General features: G+C 51.8%; 1 protein-coding gene across 1 annotated transcript in view; it reads right to left on the bottom strand.

The window, feature by feature from the left end:
• The window catches only part of PPL (periplakin), a 66,723-nt gene that overhangs the window by 34,967 nt on the left and 13,470 nt on the right, over positions 1–18,286 (bottom strand). The window contains 1 exon segment of the mRNA XM_011978455.1: positions 1,110–1,209. Within this exon segment, the coding sequence (XP_011833845.1) occupies positions 1,110–1,209 (100 nt within the window).

Raw genomic sequence — 18,286 nt, 5'->3', positions numbered from 1 at the left:
GGCCTGGTCCCACCTCTTAGTCCTCTCCCGCATAGGGACGCCAGATGAAGTACAGATCACCAGTTACACTTGAATTTCAGATAAACAACAAATAATGTTTTAGCATAAGCCTTTCCGTAATAATACATGAGCTTTCCCGTTACTAAAACATGATTTGTGTTCTGAAATTCAAATGTTACTGGGCATCTTGTATTTTATTTGCTAAATCTGGTAACTCCACCTCCGGGCCAATGCTAGCACCATCTCTGTCACTGACTCATCACCCCAGTCCCTTCTGAACCTCAATTGCTCCAGGCTACAAAACGGGCATCAACCCAGTCGCACCAGGCTGATGCTGGTGGAAGGTTCGAAGAGGTGACCATTCCAGAGCTTATGAGTCCCGCAGGGTACAGAGGCTTCGTGCCATTGAGTCCACCGGGCAGTTATCCCCATGTAACAGAAGGGGAAACTGAGGCACAGAGAGGGGAAGTGATTTGTGTAGCTATTTTCTCTCTCTTCTCCAAAAAAGGCTGAGGATGACCTGCACCCTGAGTGCTGGCAGCAGCAGGATGAGCACTGAGAATGATATTAATGATAGTAGCTCTGCACTGTACCTGAATAATCTATTTAATCTTTACAACCACCCCGCCAGGTGGGAACCATCACTCCTGCCCGGTTAGAGAGAATCCCATTCATGGGGAGGTGCAAAGACTCACTTGCCCAAGGTCACCCAGCAAGGACAAGGCTGGGCTGCTTCCCTAGAGCCTGACCCCATGGCAGTCCTCCAGGCAGGAGATGCTTCGCACAGGGCCCAGGAAGTGGGAGGAACTTAGTATCCAGCAGGTACTGGTATTAACAACAATGGCCGGGTTCGTCTCGCAGAGCAGGGCTTCCTGACCTCGGCGCCCCTGCCCTACACTGCATGGTAGGGTGTTCAGCAGCAACCCCGTCTCCCCTCCCCAGCTGACGCCAGGAGCACCTTCCTTCCAAACAGTGAAAACCAAACTGTCTCTGCATGTTCCCTCGGGGCCAGAATCACCCCTGGGTGGGAATCACTGATTCCGAACAGACCCCGGTCCTGAACGGGGCTGGTAGCACGGGGGCACCTGGGCGGGAACGGGGGCACTCACACTCTGCATCTTGGCCTCCGTGTCCACGATGTTCTTCTCCACCTGGTCGGCATTCTTCTGCAGCTGCTCGATCAGCTCCGAAAGCTCCTTGTTAGAGATGCTGCGGGCAGAAGCCGAGGGGAGATGGGTGGGGTGTCTGGTGGGTGGGGGCTGTGCCCCTACCAGCACCCCATCCTCTGGCTGTCCCTGGCCCCATGCTCTGAGCAGGAGCTGCCCACAGAGCCTTTGAGGTAGTTGGGCAGTTCCCGTAGGACAACGTCACTAAAGCCCCAGAGACAAGGCAGCGCCTGGCAGGCAGTCAGCCTCCATTATTTTTTTTTTTTAATTTTTTTTTGAGATGGAGTCTTGCTCTGTCACCTAGGCTAAAGTGCAGTGGCATGATCTCGGCTTACTGCAACCTCCACTTCTTGGGTTCAAATGATTCTCATGCCTCAGCCTCCCCAGTAGCCGGGATTACAGGTGCACACCACCAAGCCTGGCTAATTTTTGTATTTTTAGTGGAGACGGGGTTTCACCATGTTGGCCAGGCTGGTCTTGAACTCCTGACCTTAAGTGATCTGCCCACCTCGGCCTCCCAAAGTGCTGGGATTACAGGCGTGAGCCACTGGGCCCGGCCAGCTTCAACTTTGATCATTCTAATACTTCTATTTTTATTTATTTATTTATTTGTTTATTTAATTGCCATAGATAGAGTCTCACTCTTGCCCAGGCTGGAGTATAGCGGCACAGTCATGGCTCACTCTAGCCTCTATCTCCCAGGCTCAAGCAATCCTCCCAGCCCGGCCTCCCAAGTAGCTGGGACTACAGGCACATGCCACCACTCCTGGATAACTTTTACATTCCTTTTGGTAGAGAGGGGGTTTCAACATGTCACCCAGGCTGGCCTCAAACTCCTGAGCTCAAGCAATCCATCCACCTCGGACTCCCAAAGTGCCGATCACAGATGTGAGCCACCAGGCCTTGCCTACCTATTTTTTGTGAGAGATACGGTCTCACTCTGTCACCTGGCTTAGAGTGCAGTGGCATGATCGTAGTTCGCTGCAGCCTCGAACTCCTGAGCTCAAGCAATCCTCCTACCTCCGCCTCCCGAGTAGCTGGGACCACTGGCACCACCAGCGCACCCAGCTTCTAAGGCTTCTATTTTGCCATGTTGGCAAAACGCACCATATTTTAAAAATTGGGAGACAACTCACATACCATAAAATTCACCTGTTTAAAGTACACAGTCAGTGGTTTTTAGTACTACATATTCAGAATTGTGCAACCATCACCACTATCTCATTCCAGACATTTTTATCACCCCAAAGCTCCACACCCACGAGCTGTCACTCCCTATTCCCCACCCCCTCCAGCCCCTGGCCATCAGGAACTCACTTTCTCTCTCTATGGATTTGCCTATTCTGGACATTTCATAAAAACAGAATCACACAACACATGGCCTTTTGCGTCTGACTTCTCTTAGCATGATGTTTTCAAACTTCATGCATACTGTGGCATCTATTAGAACTTCATTCTTTTTATGGCTGAATAATATTCTGTCACATGGCTACATCACATTTTGCTTATTCATTCAACAACTGACGACCATCTGGGCCGTTTCCACCTTTGGGCCATCATGAGAATCACGTTGCTGTGAACATTCGGGAACAAGCTATTGTGTGAGCAGTCTTATTTTTAATTACCTGATGTTTTTCTTTCAACCTACTCATTTTATTTTAGAGTTAAATGAATGTGTTTACAAAGGTAACTTGCTCTCCCCCTTTTAAACAGAAATCTAGAAGCCCTCATCACGAGTGAATTAGCTGCCAAAATAAATTTCATGGGAACGCAGTGGCATTGGGTTCCATGGTGACACCGGGCTGCCCGCTGTTACGAGTCAGGAGGTGTGACAGCCGTGGTGGCATCAGGCCCAGCCTCTCTCCTGATCTTCTCAGAGAGCCTGAAAGAGACTTGAGGCCTGGTGCGGTGGCTCACACCTGGAATCCCAGTACTTTGGGAGGCCACGGCAGGTGGATCACCTGAGATCAGGAGTTTGAGACCAGCCTGGCCAACATGGTGAAACCCCGTCTCCACTAAAAATACAAATATTAGCTGGGCATGGTGGTGCGCACCTGTAATGCCAGCTACTCAGGGAGGCTGACGCAGGAGAATCGCTTGAACCCGGGAGGTGGAGGTTGCAGTGAGCCGAGATCGTGCCACTGCACTCCAGCCTGGGCGACAGAGCGAGACTCAATCTCAAAGAAAAAAAAAAAAAAGTCTTGAAAGCAGCCTGGCCCTCTCCCTCACTGTCTCTGTGTCCCCTCCTGTCACATCTGTCTACTGCTCCCCGTCCCCCAGAACCACATACAAACTACTCTGGAAAATGCTATCATGGGAGTTAGTTAAGACTTTGGCCCTGGGGTTAGCTGTGGGTGCAGATCTTGGCGCCCATCAGCTGCTGAGTGGCTGTGTGACTTGGCCAAGCTCCCTTGCCTCTCTGTGCCTCTGCTTCCCAATCCGATGGACTACAGTAACAGAACCTTTCCCGGGACCGGGGTGGCGGGGGTTACAAATGGAAGTGAGGTCACACTGCTAAAGCGCTGTGCACAGAGCTGGGCGCAGAGTAAGTCTCAACAAAGGTTTGTGATTTTAGTTGTCAAGGAGCCTTAGAGATCACCCAGCCCTGCCTCTGTTGTTTTGAGACAGAGTCTCGCTCTGTCACTCAGGCTGGAAGTGCAGTGGTACAATCTTGGCTCACTGCAACCTCTACCTCCTGGGTTCAAACGATTCTGCTGCCTCAGCCTCCTGAGTAGCTGGGATTACAGGCGTGCGCCACCATGCCCGGCCTCCGTCTGTTGCTTTCTTTAAGCAAAGAAAGAAACAGAGACCAGACAGGGAAAGCAGCTTAGCCACTGTCACCCAGCCAGCCAGCCATGATAGTTCCCCTGTCTCCATTGAAGACCCACAGTGGGGCCTGTGCGGCTAGGCACGCAGAAGATTCCTCCTACTCACACTCATTAAGCACCTGCTGTGTGCGGGCCTGGCATCTCACAAAGACAAGCCTCTCCCTCCCTGATCCACGCTACAGACCAGGAGGCAATCAGTATTTATAGAAACAGTCACGAGACTGAGACAGGCCTGGGGGCTGGGGATGCCCAAGGGAGCCTCTGGACTGGCTGGGCGGGGACAGCAGTAGTCACGGAAGGCTTCCTGGAGGAGGTGGTGTCGGCTGGGTGCTAAAGCAGGAGGAAGAATTTGGCGTTCCTGTGCAGAAGGCTCCATTGAGGACAGGCCATAGAGAGGCAGGTCCTGGCATGTCCCGTGGGATGGGCCAGGGTGGGGTTCTTCACCGTCAAGGCAGAGGCGACCACCAGCCCTTTAGACTGATGCTCCCCGGGTCAAGGTACTGGGGCCCAGTGTGAAAAATTCAGATTCCGGGCCACTAACCCAGACCTGCTGAACCCAGGTCTCCAGAGCTGGGCCCAGGAAGCTGTATTATTATTGCGATTTTTGCAGGTTCCCCAGGGGACCTGGACACCTACTGGAGGCATGGAGCAGCACTGCAGGTGCTGTTGATGTTGGCGGCGCTGGGGGCAGAAATGGCAGCAGTAAACGTGCTGGAGAATCCACCCCCCGATGTCCCAGACCTTGCCTAAGGGCTGGCTTTGTGGCAGACCTGGATACACCGGAGCTGGGGGATCTTGAGGGAACAGGACCCAGGCCACACCTTCTGCAAGGTCAACTGGGGGCAGCCTGCCCCAAAGTGGGGTTCCAGGAACCCAGCTCTTACAAGCCTTATTCTTCCTTGGTCAAGGCAGTTAGGAAAACCCCACCTTGATATGTTCATGAGCCAGCAAAGGCACTGACAAGTCCTGCAGTGAAGAAAGCTGGTGTTTGGCGGGGTGGCCAGGAAGGCTCAGCAGCGGGGAGCTTTGGATGGAGGATCTGGGTAAGAAGGGATAAGCTGGGCTTCTAGAACATTCAGGTCAGGGGTCCGCCCCTGACTCCTCCCTCATTCCCTAACCCCCACTTCCTGGTTTTGGCAGGCCACATGGAGAATGTGAGTTTCTGGGCCCCCACATTCCCACCCCAGTCACTGACCATCTGCCGGGCCAGCTGCACCTTGAGGCGGTGAGTCTCACCCCAAATAGTCAAGCCCTGACTCTGCAGTGCATTGTTAGGGTCTGCACTGTGGCTCAGGCAGGGGCCTTGGTCTCTCTTGAGCCCAGTCTCACCTCAGGCACAGGGCCAGCGCCCAACCCAGCCCTTTCATGGACCAGGGCAGATGCAAGAAAAGCCACCTTCTGGACTCCATCCTGGCCGGGCCTACTGTTCCAGCCGAAGCCCCCCAGAGGACATGGGAGTTGTGCGGCTATGACCACTGCCTCAGGGACCTTGGACTCCTGGTGGGACAAAGTCGTGAGCGGCAGCAGGAAGCTATGAGGAGACAGGCCCACGGCCCACTCCGCCGCTTGCTGCTTAGACAGCCTCAGGCAAGTGCCCTACCCTCGTGCAGCCTCTGCTTCTCCATCTGTCCACTGGTGATGACCACAGAGGCATCCTGGGCATTTGCCACTTGCTGTGGTCTTTGCCAGACCTCACATTCACAGGCACCAGCTCAACAGCATCGTTGCCCTAAGTCCCCGGGGAGGTTCGTGTGCCCCTTTACAGATGAAGAAACCAAGACTCTGAGACATCAAAGCACTTGCCCAGGGTCACACAGCTTGTGAACCACGATTCTCCCCTCCAGCAATCTCACTCCAGAGGCACGTGATCGACTGGGCTAACAGTCACTCATGGGGATGCTAGGAAACTCACACCAATAACAACCTCCACCATGGTAAATGTGAGCTAATGGCTAATACTTACTTTCTACATGCCAGGCTCCTCACTGTTTCTGACTCAATCTTCATGACAACCCTGCGAGCTGGGTGTTAGCACGGTGGGTAATTGTATTATTATCCCCATTTATGGGTGTGGAAACTGAGGATCAGAGAGGTTAAGTAACTCTCCCCAAGTCACCCAGCAATTAGATGGCAGAGCCAGACTCCAGGCCCTTAACAACTCAATGTGATGATCTTATAGGGCTCCCAACACACAGTAGGTACTTCACAGATTAATTTAAAATGCCAAGAGCCCAAAACCACACCAGGATGTCACTTTTCCTCCACTATGATGGCTATAATAAAAAAGACAGACAGTAACAAGTGTTGGCAAAGATGTGGAGAAATCGGAACCCTCATACCTTGCTGGTGGGGATGCCAAATGGTGCACAGTTGTGGAAAACAGTCTAGAAATTCTGCAAAAAGTTAAACAGTCACCATAAGACCCAGCAAGTCCACCCCTATGTGTTCTTTTATTTTTATTACTTATTTATTTACTTATTTTTTCGAGACAGGGTTTCACCCTGTTGCCCAGGCTGGAGTACAGTAGCATGATCTCGGCTCACTGCAGCCTCCGCTTCCCAGACTCAAATGATTCTCCTACCTCAGCCTCCTGAGTAGCTGGGATGACAGGTGCCCAGCACTACACCCGGCTAACTTTTGTACTTTTAGTAGAGACGGGATTTCGCCATGTTGGCCAGGCTAGTCTCGAACTCCTGACCTCAGGTGATCCACTTGCCTCAGCCTCCCAAAGTGCTGGGATTATAGGCATGAGCCATTGTACCCAGCCTTATTTTTATTTTTTGAGACAGGGTCTCACTCTGTTGCCCAGGCTGGAGTGCAGTGGCGCAATCTCAGCTCACTGCAGCGTTGACCTCCTAGTCTCAAGCAATCTTCGTACCTCAGCCTCTGAGTAACTGACTATAGGCACCTGGCACTGTGCCCAGCTAATTTTTGTATTTTTTTTTTTTTACAGAGGGAGGTTTTGCCATGTTGCCCCAACTGGTCTTGAACCCCTGGGCTCAAGCAATCCATCTGCCTTGGCCTCCAAAATGTTAGGATTACAGGCGTGAGCCACTGCGCCCAGCCTACCCCTACGTATCTCTCCAAGAGAAATGAAAACCTATGTCTGGGCCGGTCGCGGTGACTCATGCCTGTAATCCCAGCACTATGGGAGGCTGAGGCAGGTGGATCACCCGAGGTCAGGAGTTCGAGACCAGCCTGGCCAACATGGCAAAACCCCATCTCTACGAAAAGTACAAAAAAATTAGCTGGACGTGGTGGTATGTGCCTGTAATCCCATCTACTCGGGAAGCTGAGGCAGGAGAATCGCTTGAACCTGGTAGGTGGAGGTTGCAGTGAGCCGAGGTCGTGCCACTACACTCCAGCCAGAGCAAGACTCTGTCTCAGAAAATAAAAACCAAGAACCAAAAAACAAAAAAAACTATGCCTGCACAGAAACTGGTACATAGATGAGTCACAGCAGCATGATTCATAGTAGCCTTTTGGCTTCCACTTTTTAGTGGAAACAACTCAAATATTCGTCAACTGATGAAAATATAAACAAAATGTGGTCTATCTGTATTATTTGGCCAAACAATGAAGGCAGAACTGACAACTGCTACAGCCTCATGAACCTCGAGAATGTTATGCTCAGTGAGAGAAGCCAGACACAAAAGCTCACATATTATTCCATTGATAAGAAATGTTCAGAATGGAAAAATCTACAGGAGCAGAAGGTGGATGAGTGGCTGCCAGGGCCCAGGAGGATGTGAAATGGAGAGTGATTCCTAAAGGGTATGAGATTTATTTTTGGGGTGATGAAAATGTTCTATGGGGATGGTTGGACAACTCTGTGACAATATTAATAACCACTGGGCCGGGCGCGGTGGCTCGCACCTATAATCCCAGTGCTTTGGGAGGCCGAGGTGGGCAGATCACTTGAGCCCGGGAGTTTGAGAGCAGCCTGAGCGACATGGTGAAACCCCATGTCTACTGAAAATACAAAAAATTAGCTGGGCATGGTGATGCGCACCTGTGGTCCCAGATACTCGGGAGGCTGAGGGGGGACGATTGCTTGAGCCCAGGAGATTGAGGCTGCAGTGAGCCGAGACTTCGCCACTGCACTCCAGCCTGGGCAATGAGAGTGAGACCCTGTCTCAAAACAAAAAAACAAAAACAGTGAATTGAACACTTTAAATGAGTGAACTGCATGGTATGTGAATTATATCACAATAAAACTGTTACAAAAAAAAAAAAGGCGGCTGGGCGCAGTGGCTCACGCCTGTAATCCCAGCACTTTGGGAGGCTGAGTCAGGCAGGTCACCTGAGGTCAGGAGTTCAAGACCAGCCTGGCCAACATGGTGAAACCTCGTCTCTACTAAAAATACAAAAATTAGCTGCGCACGGTGGCAGGTACCTGTAATCCCAGCTACTCAGGAGGCTGAGGCGGAAGAACTGCTTGAACTCGGGAGTGGAGGTTGCAGGGAGCCAAGATTGTACCACACACTCCAGCCTGGGTGACAAAGCGAGACTCAATCTCAACAACAACAACAAAAAAAAGACAAGTGTCATTTAGAAATGATAGGGGTTTGTTTTTTCTCTCCCGAGTCAGGTCCTGCCTCTTGCCTCATTCTCCAGGGAGGCTGGCCGGCCGCAGGTAATCCCCCAGCAGCCTGGAAGGGGCTAGTTAACTCCTAGAGGGCTATTTGTCCTGCCCAGTGCTAAGCAAGTCACATGTATATTAGCTCATCAATCCTACCACTCTCTAAGTAAGTAGCATTGTTCTCAAAAGTTGGAGGATTACAACTCTAAATGAGTGAACTGCATGGAATTCACATACCATGCAATTCACTCAGTTACAGATGGGGAAATAGAGGTACAAAGAAATTCCATCATTTGGCCACAGTTCCACTGCCAGCAAGAAAGGCAGAGCTGGGATTCGAATCCAGGCCTCCAGAGGCACAGTCTCAGCGTTTCGCCCTGTAGCTTTGGGGTCCCGAATGAGAGGCCCCAAAAGGTCCTGTGTTCCCCCCACCATCTAGCTGGCCTCAGGAATCAACCATGTGTCCCTTGGAGAGCCATGGAGCCCCATGCTAGGAGGCCAGCAGGAATGTGGGTGGGGCAGGAACCTGCAGGAACGGGGACGGGTCCCAGGAGTGCTGGGAAACCGGCTAGGCTGGTCCAGCTTTTCATCTCGGTAATGAGCCGCATTGGGGCAGCCAGACGTGGCAACCCTGGGCCACCGGCCCCACTGATGGAGGCCGAGACACAGCCCTGTCCCGCCCACAAAGACACAGACAGCAGCCACCTGGCCGAGCCAGGAAGACCAAGACACCCCCCGTCCCCACACACACACCAGAAAAGGGAAGGGGCCTGAGTGACAGCCGAGAGTACACGCCCAGCCCTCCCTTTTCTTACTCAGAGGGTAACATGGACACGTGTGCTGAGAGCAGTGGCCGCCGGCCCTCGAAGGGGCCTCAGAAGCTATCTGGCCCCACCTGCTCATTATCCAGATGAGCAAGCCAAGGTCCCGGACGTGAAGCCACTACCCAGGGTCACTTGGGAGGGCAGCCCATGTAGGAGAAAGACTTCGGGTCTGGAGTCACACAGGGTTCAGATCCTGACTGCACCAACCAGCAGTGTGACCTGTGACGGTGTGACAGAGGAGCTACACTGTATTTCCTTTTTAATCTTTTTGTATTTTCTTCAAATTTTTAAATAGAGATGGTTTCTCACTATGTTGACCAGGCTGGTCCTGAACTCCTGGCCTCAAGCGATCCTCCCATTTCGGCCTCCCAGAGTGCTAGGATTACAGGTATGACCACCATATGCCTGGCCAGCCACTCTGTATTTCTGAGTCTCAGTTTCATCATCTGTGGAACGTGAGCAAGAAATTCTCTCTAGTTATGTTTATGTGTGGGCCCAGGCACAGGGGTGCACACCTGTAATCCCAGCACTTTGGGAGGCCGAGGCAGGAGCATCTCTTGAGCCTAGGAGTTCGAGACCAACTTGGGCAAATAGGAAGACCTTGTCTCTACAAAAAATACAAAAAGTAGCCAGATGTGGTGGTGTGCACCTACAGTCCCAGCTACTTGAGAAGCTTAGGTGGGAGAATCGCTTGAGCCCAGGAGGTCAAGGATGCAGTGAGCTGAGATCACACCACTGCATTCCAGCCTGGGAGACGGAGAAAGACCCTGTCTCAAATTAAAACCAAACAAAAGTGTATGTGTGGCATGTTTGGGGGGGCGGGTAATCAGGATCACTTTTAGAAACACCTCAGTCAGGCCGGGCGCGGTGGCTCACACCTGTAATCCGGCACTTTGGGAGGCCGAGGTGGGTGGATCACGACGTCAGGAGATGGAGACCATCCTGGCTAACCCGGTGAAACCCCGTCTCTACCAAAAAATACAAAACACTAGCCGGGCGCGGTGGCGGGCGCCTGTAGTCCCGGCTACTCGGGAGGCTGAGGCAGGAGAATGGCGTGAACCCGGGAGGCGGAGCTTGCAGTGAGCTGAGATCCGGCCACTGCACTCCAGCCTGGGCGACAGAGCGAGACTCCGTCTCAAAAACAAAAAACAAACAAACAAAAAAAAACAACAACTCCTGAGCTCAAGGGATCCTCCTGCCTTGGCCTCCTAAAGTACAGGGCCTACAGGCATGAGCCACTGAGCCTGGTTCATCTACATGTTGATACAATTGAGGCCTTGCTGGCTGTTTCACCAGTGGGCCTGAATGGGGACCCAGGACCTGGTTGGCAGCAGAAACAGCCCCCTCAGCCTCGGCCAGGCTCTGAGTCCGGGGCTGGGTGGGTTTCGCAAGCCACTGGGAGTTACCTCGAGTCGACCTGGGCTGTTTTTCCCTAGCTTTTTCCTTCTGGGCTGGGGACGTGAGTCTGGGACACTCCTGAGCAGTCTCACAGAGCCCCATTTTCTTGGCCTGGTCTGCATATGAGGCTCTTGATGCAAGCAAGGAAAAATGGAACCAGCAGGTCAGGAGGCTGCCTGGCTCCTCCTCGGAGCTCCAGGGCTAGGTTTGAGGGCACTACCAGGGACCAGACAAGGGTTTCCTGGGTCTGAGCCCGCAGGCTTCAGCCTGAACAGCCGTCTTTTTGTGTCCCAGTATGTACTCAGAGCAGAGGAACCACTAGGGAGGGGGCTTGGGAGCCTCAAATGGCATCAGGTCCCCCGGCTCTGTCGCTAGGAGTCAGAGCCTCAGTAGACACAGCCTGACTTGCTTTACTGATTGAGACTGAGTCTCACTCTGTCACCCAGACTGGAATGCAGTGGCATGATCTTGGCTTACTGCAACCTCTGCCTCCTGGGTTCAAGCAATTCTCGTGCCTCAGCCTCCCAAGCAGCGGGGATTACAGACATGCACCACCACACCAGGCTACTTTTTGTATTTTTAATAGAGACGGGGTTTCGCCACATTGGCCAGGCTGGTCTCGAACTCCTGGCCTCGAGTGATCTGCCCGCCTCGGCCTCCCAAAGTGCTGGGATTACAGGTGTGAGCCACTGCGCCTGGCCCCGGCCTGCATTAGAGGTGGCAACTCGAGGCTGAGGATCCAGTGACTCAGTGAGCCCAGTTGCAAAGTGGGGAGCTGGGACTCGAACTTAGGGCTGTGTGCTGCCCTGGCATGGCCAAGGACAGCACATAGTCCTCAGAGGGCCAGCCGGGATGCCCATTAGAGGAGCTGGCACAGAGGTAGCACCCTGGCCCTGACACACGACCGATGCTCCACGTGGGCAGAGAAAGAGAACACAGGTGTCTCAGGGGACCCTCGCTCTCCACCTTATGGGTCTGTCTTCCTGCTTTAATTTTGTGCAGGTATCACTGGCACTTTCTTTCAGCTGAAAGGGCAGTGTGGCCCAGTGGTTAAGCACCCAGACCAAAGCCAGACAGCCTGGGGTCATAATCCTGCCTCTGCTCTTAGTAAGCTGTAAATGACTTAGCCTCTCTGAGCCTCAGTTTCCCCAGCTGCAAAATGAGAGTCATCACAGTATGCATGCCGCAGGGCTGTGGTGGGGGTGACTGAAAGAACAGATATAGGGGGTGCTGCTTCTGCCTTGACCTGGATCCACCATCTAGGGGTTTAGGCTCCTTTTAAGGAGCTGATAAAAGCCAGAAGCTGGCTGGGTGCGGTGGCTCATGCCTGTAATCCCAGCACTTTGGGAGGCCGAGGTGGGTGGATCACGAGGTCAGGAGATTGAGACCATCCTGGCTAACACGGTGAAACCCCGTCTCTACTAAAAATACAAAAAATCAGCCGGGCGTGGTGGCGGGCGCCTATAGTCCCAGCTACTCGGGAGGCTGAGGCGGGAGAATGGCGTGAACCTGGGAGGCAGAGCTTGCAGTGAGCCGAGATCGCGCCACTGCACTCCAGCCTGGGCGACAGAGAGAGACACCGTCTCAAAAAAAGAAGAAAAAAAAAAAAAAACCAGAAGCCAACGCCTGAAGTCAGAATCCTCCAGCACCCGGGAGATGAAAGAAGGACCCCGGCCATCCACAACATTCACGCTGATCCTGCTGCAAGCCCAGACGTGCTCTGCTTCCGCCCTGTGAATGTCGCCTTGCCCTGGCACGAGGAATTCGCAAATAACCTCAGAATCTGGAACTATCTCCTGCAACATCTGTGAGGAGAGGCTAGTGCCCATATATGGGTAATGAGGTGTCGGGAGGATAGGAGATCCTGGGTCCCAGATGCCCACTGCCCAGGCCTGGCTGGGGACAAACGCACAGCCCACTTCAGCTGTCTTAGATTTGGGCTAAGGATCTGAGTCAGTAGGTTTGGGGATCTGAAGGGTACAGGGTGTTCCCACTGCTCTGAGAACACTCTTCCATCCGCATAAGGGAAACCGCAGAAGGGGAGGGTGGGGAGGACCTGTCTACCCGGTTATGCCAACAGATCCCTGAGACCTGTCCCTGCCTCTCCCTCTACTGGTTCTACATGGGAACACGTCCCCTGCACATCCTCCTCCATCTGCCCTTCTGGCCTCCACCTTGGCCAAAGTCACCACTTCTCACCTGGCCCAATGCAACAGCCACCCACTGTCTTTTCTGAGAGCATATGGGAACACAAGTTTTGGATGATGGTATGATCTGGCTGCATCATACATAGATCTAAGAGTTGGGGAGATACGCTTCCCAGGCTCCTGCCCCCAGGAGAGACCTGGACCCTCCAAGGACACCATGAATGGCCAACCTTCCAGCCGTCAGTGACCTGGGAGTGGGCTCCCTGTGTGTGGGTGGCTTCAAGAGCCACCCTTGATGCCTTCAGCTGTACCTGTTCAAGTCATATGGCACCAACTGGCCCATTCTATGTACCTGACCTGCAGGGGAGGAAACTGAGAGCAGCCTGGCCAAGGCAAGGAACGTAGCCTGTGTTGTTGCTGTGACCTAGGTGTGGGCTCGGGCAGGTTCCTTAGTCTCTCTGTGCCTCAGTTTTCTCATCTCTGAGACAGGGATAGGAATTGACCCCACTGCAGAGGGTTGAGATAATTCAAGGAGATAATCCTTATAAATGAAAGCACTTTAGGTGTGGCCACACCATGATTAGGATAACTGGGTTTCATCCTCTTCCTCCCTGTCACTGAAGCGTGGGGACCCTGCCAGGGCAGGGCACCTTGTCTGTTGTTCACTGCCATGTCTGCAGTGCCCATCAAACTGAATGAACTATGCTGGCTATTTGGAATAACGGCATGTAGTACTCCACCTGTCTCAGCCTTAACTTCCTTGAACATAAATGGGGTTATCGTGCCTGCTTGCCATGGAACAAGCAGAAAGACACTCAACAGCTGGAAAACATTCCCACAGGAGGCACTGTTCAACAGAAACTGAACCTGAGCCGCAGAGACAATTTACATTTTTCTAGTAGCCACATGAAAAGAGTAAGAAGAAATGAGTGAACTTTTTTTCTATTTTATTTAACCTAATATATCCAAAATATGATCAATTTGACAGGTGGCCAACAGACCATTATTAATGGATAGTTTACATTCTCTTTTTCATACTAAGTCTTCAAACCCTGGCACACAGACATACTTGCACAGCCCATGTCACGAGGCCGGTAATTACTGAATAGGACGGCAAGATTCTAGGTGATTCTGAGGCACCCGGACCAGCTTTGCTCTAAGCCCGCAGTGACCACAGCCTGTCAGTTCTGCTGTAGGAAAGCTGATGTGCGCTCAGAGCATCTTCCAGTCTTACTCGGTGCCTGGTACCCAGGGACACCTAATAAATGCTTATTCTCTTTGAACCCTGTGACTCCGCCTCCTGTCCACACTCACTAGCTAGATGTCTGCCCCGGGACAGGGAATCCTCTGAGGGTCCTTCCCTGGCTGCCTAACTCCAAAACAACCCAGGGCTCCCAACTGTGCCCAGTGGAGCCTGGCGCCTGGGTGTGGAGAACCCTGGCACAAAGACCGCAGCCCGACACCCTTCCCCAGGTCCCCAGAGCCACTGCAACCCTGTCCATAGGCCACGGGGCAGAGCTGGAGGCACCTGGCCTGCTCACAGCTGTCCCCTTCTCCAGGCTGGGACGGCAGCCACCCCAGGAACAGATCATACTTCAACAACATCGAAGGGGCCACGTTCCTGCCATCGCCTCAACCCCAGCTGTCCCTGTCACCCAGAACTGCTGTGTCCCCTGTTGGGTCACAGCCCAGCCTGCACTCTCCTCCCATGTGTGGACACAGGTCCCTGCAGGCTCAGCACTCCCTGCCTGGCCAGGGCCACTGGCCTTTGATCACATCTGCCGTCCCTTCCTCTGGGGGTTAATTCTGTCTCAGTGGGTGTGTATGGGGGTTGCATTGGTGATGGAATGTCTGGAATGCACAGGAGTGTACACCCTTCCCTGGAACCAGCCTCACCTCTCCCAGAGTCCAGAGAAGGGGCTGGGCCTCCTGCCACCACGGTCATCCTCTTCTGGCGTCCTGCCTGCCTGCCTGCCTGCGGGGCCAGCTCGGGGGAGGTGCACCTCCGGTGCCGAGCAGCCCTCTGCCCCTACCTTCTTTATACAGTGCCTGGCTCCTGAAACATCTGTCCTGGCTCTGACACAAAGGCACCCACCGTGGACACTCAGGAAACGACTGATGAATAGTAACAACATTGAAGGCACCTACTGGGTACCCAGCAACCACTCAGTCCTTTTGTGCATCACCCACTGAAATCTCATAGCCCTAGGAAGTAGCCACCCTTAGTGTTACTGGGGCTCTTAATCCTACCTGTTAGGCTATTAAACTTTTGGACAAAAAGAACTTACTCATTTTTTTAGTGGGCCCTTCTTTAACCCTTCATTCCACACCTTGAGCAGGCTTGGGCTCAATAAATAGGTGCTGAATTGAGCAGATAAGTTTTAATGCAATTCGGTAACTCCTATGCCTCTGTGTTCCAGATGAAGATAATAATTGAGGCTCACAGAAGTTAAGAAACTGGGCCAAGTTTACACAGCTGGGAAGTGGTGGTGCCAAGATTCGAGCCCATGAAGACAGGCTTCAAAGCCACCTTCTCAGTACAGAGGGGACATCAACATCGATCCACACCCACCCCTTACAGACAAAGGGACAAGAGACACTGGTGAGACAGAATGATGGGGCCAGGCATTCCCCACCCAGGGGAGGCAGAGTGATTTACAGTTTGTTGTCATTTTCATCAGTACAATTAATCCCAGTGGTTGGTTCAGTAATGATTAGTTATGGTAAACTGAGGCTGAGTCATTCTCCTAAGATGCCACCACAAGGGACTCCCAGCCTGTCCCTCTGAACAGACCTTTCAGGCGGAAGCACTGAGTGAACACCTTCCTGGCCCACACCCTACGCCAGAACCGGAAACAGGTTTCATCTCTGATCCTTATAACAACTGGTTGAGGCAGGTGCTACCATAGCTCCATTGCAGATGAGGAAACTGAGCCTCAGGAAGGAGCGGCCACTTGCTCAGGGTCAAAAGGTTAGTAAAGGTTTATGCTTGTAACTGCTGCAGCCACAGCTGGGCAGTTTCTAGATATTCAGTAATTGCCAAATAAATTTTCAACCACACCCCACCAACTCTTTATCATCTTTCTGCCCCTCACAGGCCCTGGCAACAGGCCCTTCTCTATTAACAAGCCTCCAGAGATACAAATTGTTGACACGCTATAAAATACCTGATCAATTTTACACCTATTCATGGAGTCCCAAGCTTATGTAAGGCCTGGAATTAAGGACAACAGAAGGCCCTCTCCCAAAAGATGAGCAAATCCCAATTGTTCAAAAGTCTGTAAGCCAGAAGGTAGGTTAAGGACAAACACCCCAATGGGTATAATTACAAAGATTTGGCCGGGTGCGGTGGCTCACGCCTGTAATCCCAGCACTTTGGGAGGCCGAGGCAGGCAGATCACGAGGTCAGGAGATAGAGACCATCCTGGCTAACATGATGAAACCCCATCTCTACGAAAAATACAGAAACAAAATTAGCCGGGCGTGGTGGCAGGCGCCTGTAGTCCCAGCTACTCAGGAGGTTGAGGCAGGAGAATGGTGTGAACCCAGGAGGCAGAGCTTGCAGTGAGCTGAGATCACGCCACTGCACTCCAGCCTGGGTGACAAAGTGAGACTCTGTCTCCAAAAAAAAAAACAAAGATTTTAGATCAGTTAGATCAGGGTATTTATATCCACTGTGTTCCATTTAGGCCTTATAATCTAACTTTAATGATGAAAATATACTCAACCCAATAAAAACCAGGAAAAGAGCAAAATGGAAACAAAGAGAAAGCATGATAAATAGGGCAACATGCTTGAGTAGGTTCAAACACATTAGTCACTACAATAAATGTAAATGAATTTTGCCTATTAAAAGATAAAAGACTCTTAAGTGAGAATACAAAACATACCCCACCCCCAAGCTATGTGCCATTTTATAAGACACACACACTTGAAACTAAATGATACAGGAAGGTTGAGAATAAAGAAATGGAGAGTGACATACCAGGCAATTGGTACTGAAGAGAGAAAGCACTGTCCATATACCTCAAAGACAAGAGGGAGTGAGGCAATCCATGTAACTATGTGGTTCCCACCAGCTGCACATCAAAAGAAAGATGTCTGGATCCATGTCCATGGAGATTTTGACTTAACTGCTCTTGCAAAGGGCTCTGACATCCTCTTCAAAGCTCCTAATGTAATTCTAATGTGCAGCCAGGTCTGAGAACAAGGAACTGAACCACAGCAAGGTTAAAAAGAAGCAAGATGAGGAAGAATCCTGTATCTCTATAGGAAGGAGGTCTTATGAGAAAGCAGTACACAGGAGGTGTCCAATAAATACCAGATTGATTGGTCAATTGACTGATTCTCTCCCTACTAGAAACTCCTGTGCTAATTAGACAGTAAATGTGTCACACCCAGCTATTAATCCTGGGGAAATATATCCTAAGATGAGAGGGTTGTTGGTGTAGTAATTCTGGGTCTGTTTTTAAGGCCTAATCTGTTTCTGCCCAGGGAAGGCCGCCCTGCCTCCAGGCCTGTGTTGGGGCCTAGAGTCCGGTGTCAGGTAAGCGCTTTTGGGCTCCTCTTACAATCATACAGAAGTTCAAGCTGCTTCAGGTAACACCAAGGCAAGTCTTGAAGACAGGGCAACATAGCGAGACCCTATTTCTATCACAAATAAATAAATAAAATTAGCTGGGCATGGTGGTGAATGCCTCTAGTCCTAGCTGCTCAGGAGGCTAAGGTGGGAGGATTCATAGCTCACTGCAGCTTTGAATTCCTGGACTCAGGGGATAAATAGGGCTCCAGCCAACTTTGGTGCCCTGAGGCATTAGGATGTCACTCTGGGTTCAGGAGGACTGGACAAAGAGCACCAACCTCCTTTTTTATTTTTTGAGACAGAGTCTTGTTCTGTTATTCAGGCTGAAGGGCAATGGTACAATCACAGCTCACTGCAGCCTTCAACTCTTGGGCTCTAACACAAAATATATTTGGTATTTTTAGTAGAGATGGGGTTTCACCACGTTGGCCAGGCTGGTCTCAAACTCCTGACCTCAGGTGATCCACCTGCCTCCCAAAGTGCAGGGATTACAGGCGTGAGCCACTGCGCCCGGCCGAATCGAGCTTCTCATGTGGGGTTGAAGCAGGGTTGAAGCCCTGTCTCTTCTTTGTGGTATAAACTCGGAATCCTTTCTCAGCCTTCAATGGGAAACAAACTGTCCCCATGGCCACAGAGAAGTTGAAACCCTAAAAGGTATCAGCCTGAAATCCTAGCCCAGGCAGTGGGGGCAGCAAAAAATTCTGCAAGTTCTATTTCTCCCACAGCCCTGCGGCCTTGCAAGCTGAGCCAGCAGCCCCG

The sequence above is a fragment of the Mandrillus leucophaeus genome, unplaced genomic scaffold (genome assembly GCF_000951045.1).
Source record: "Mandrillus leucophaeus isolate KB7577 unplaced genomic scaffold, Mleu.le_1.0 Scaffold195, whole genome shotgun sequence".
In the NCBI taxonomy this organism is placed as follows: domain Eukaryota; kingdom Metazoa; phylum Chordata; class Mammalia; order Primates; family Cercopithecidae; genus Mandrillus; species Mandrillus leucophaeus.
Note: the sequence above shows the minus strand (reverse complement) of the source record. Positions and strands in the feature narration are given on the sequence as shown.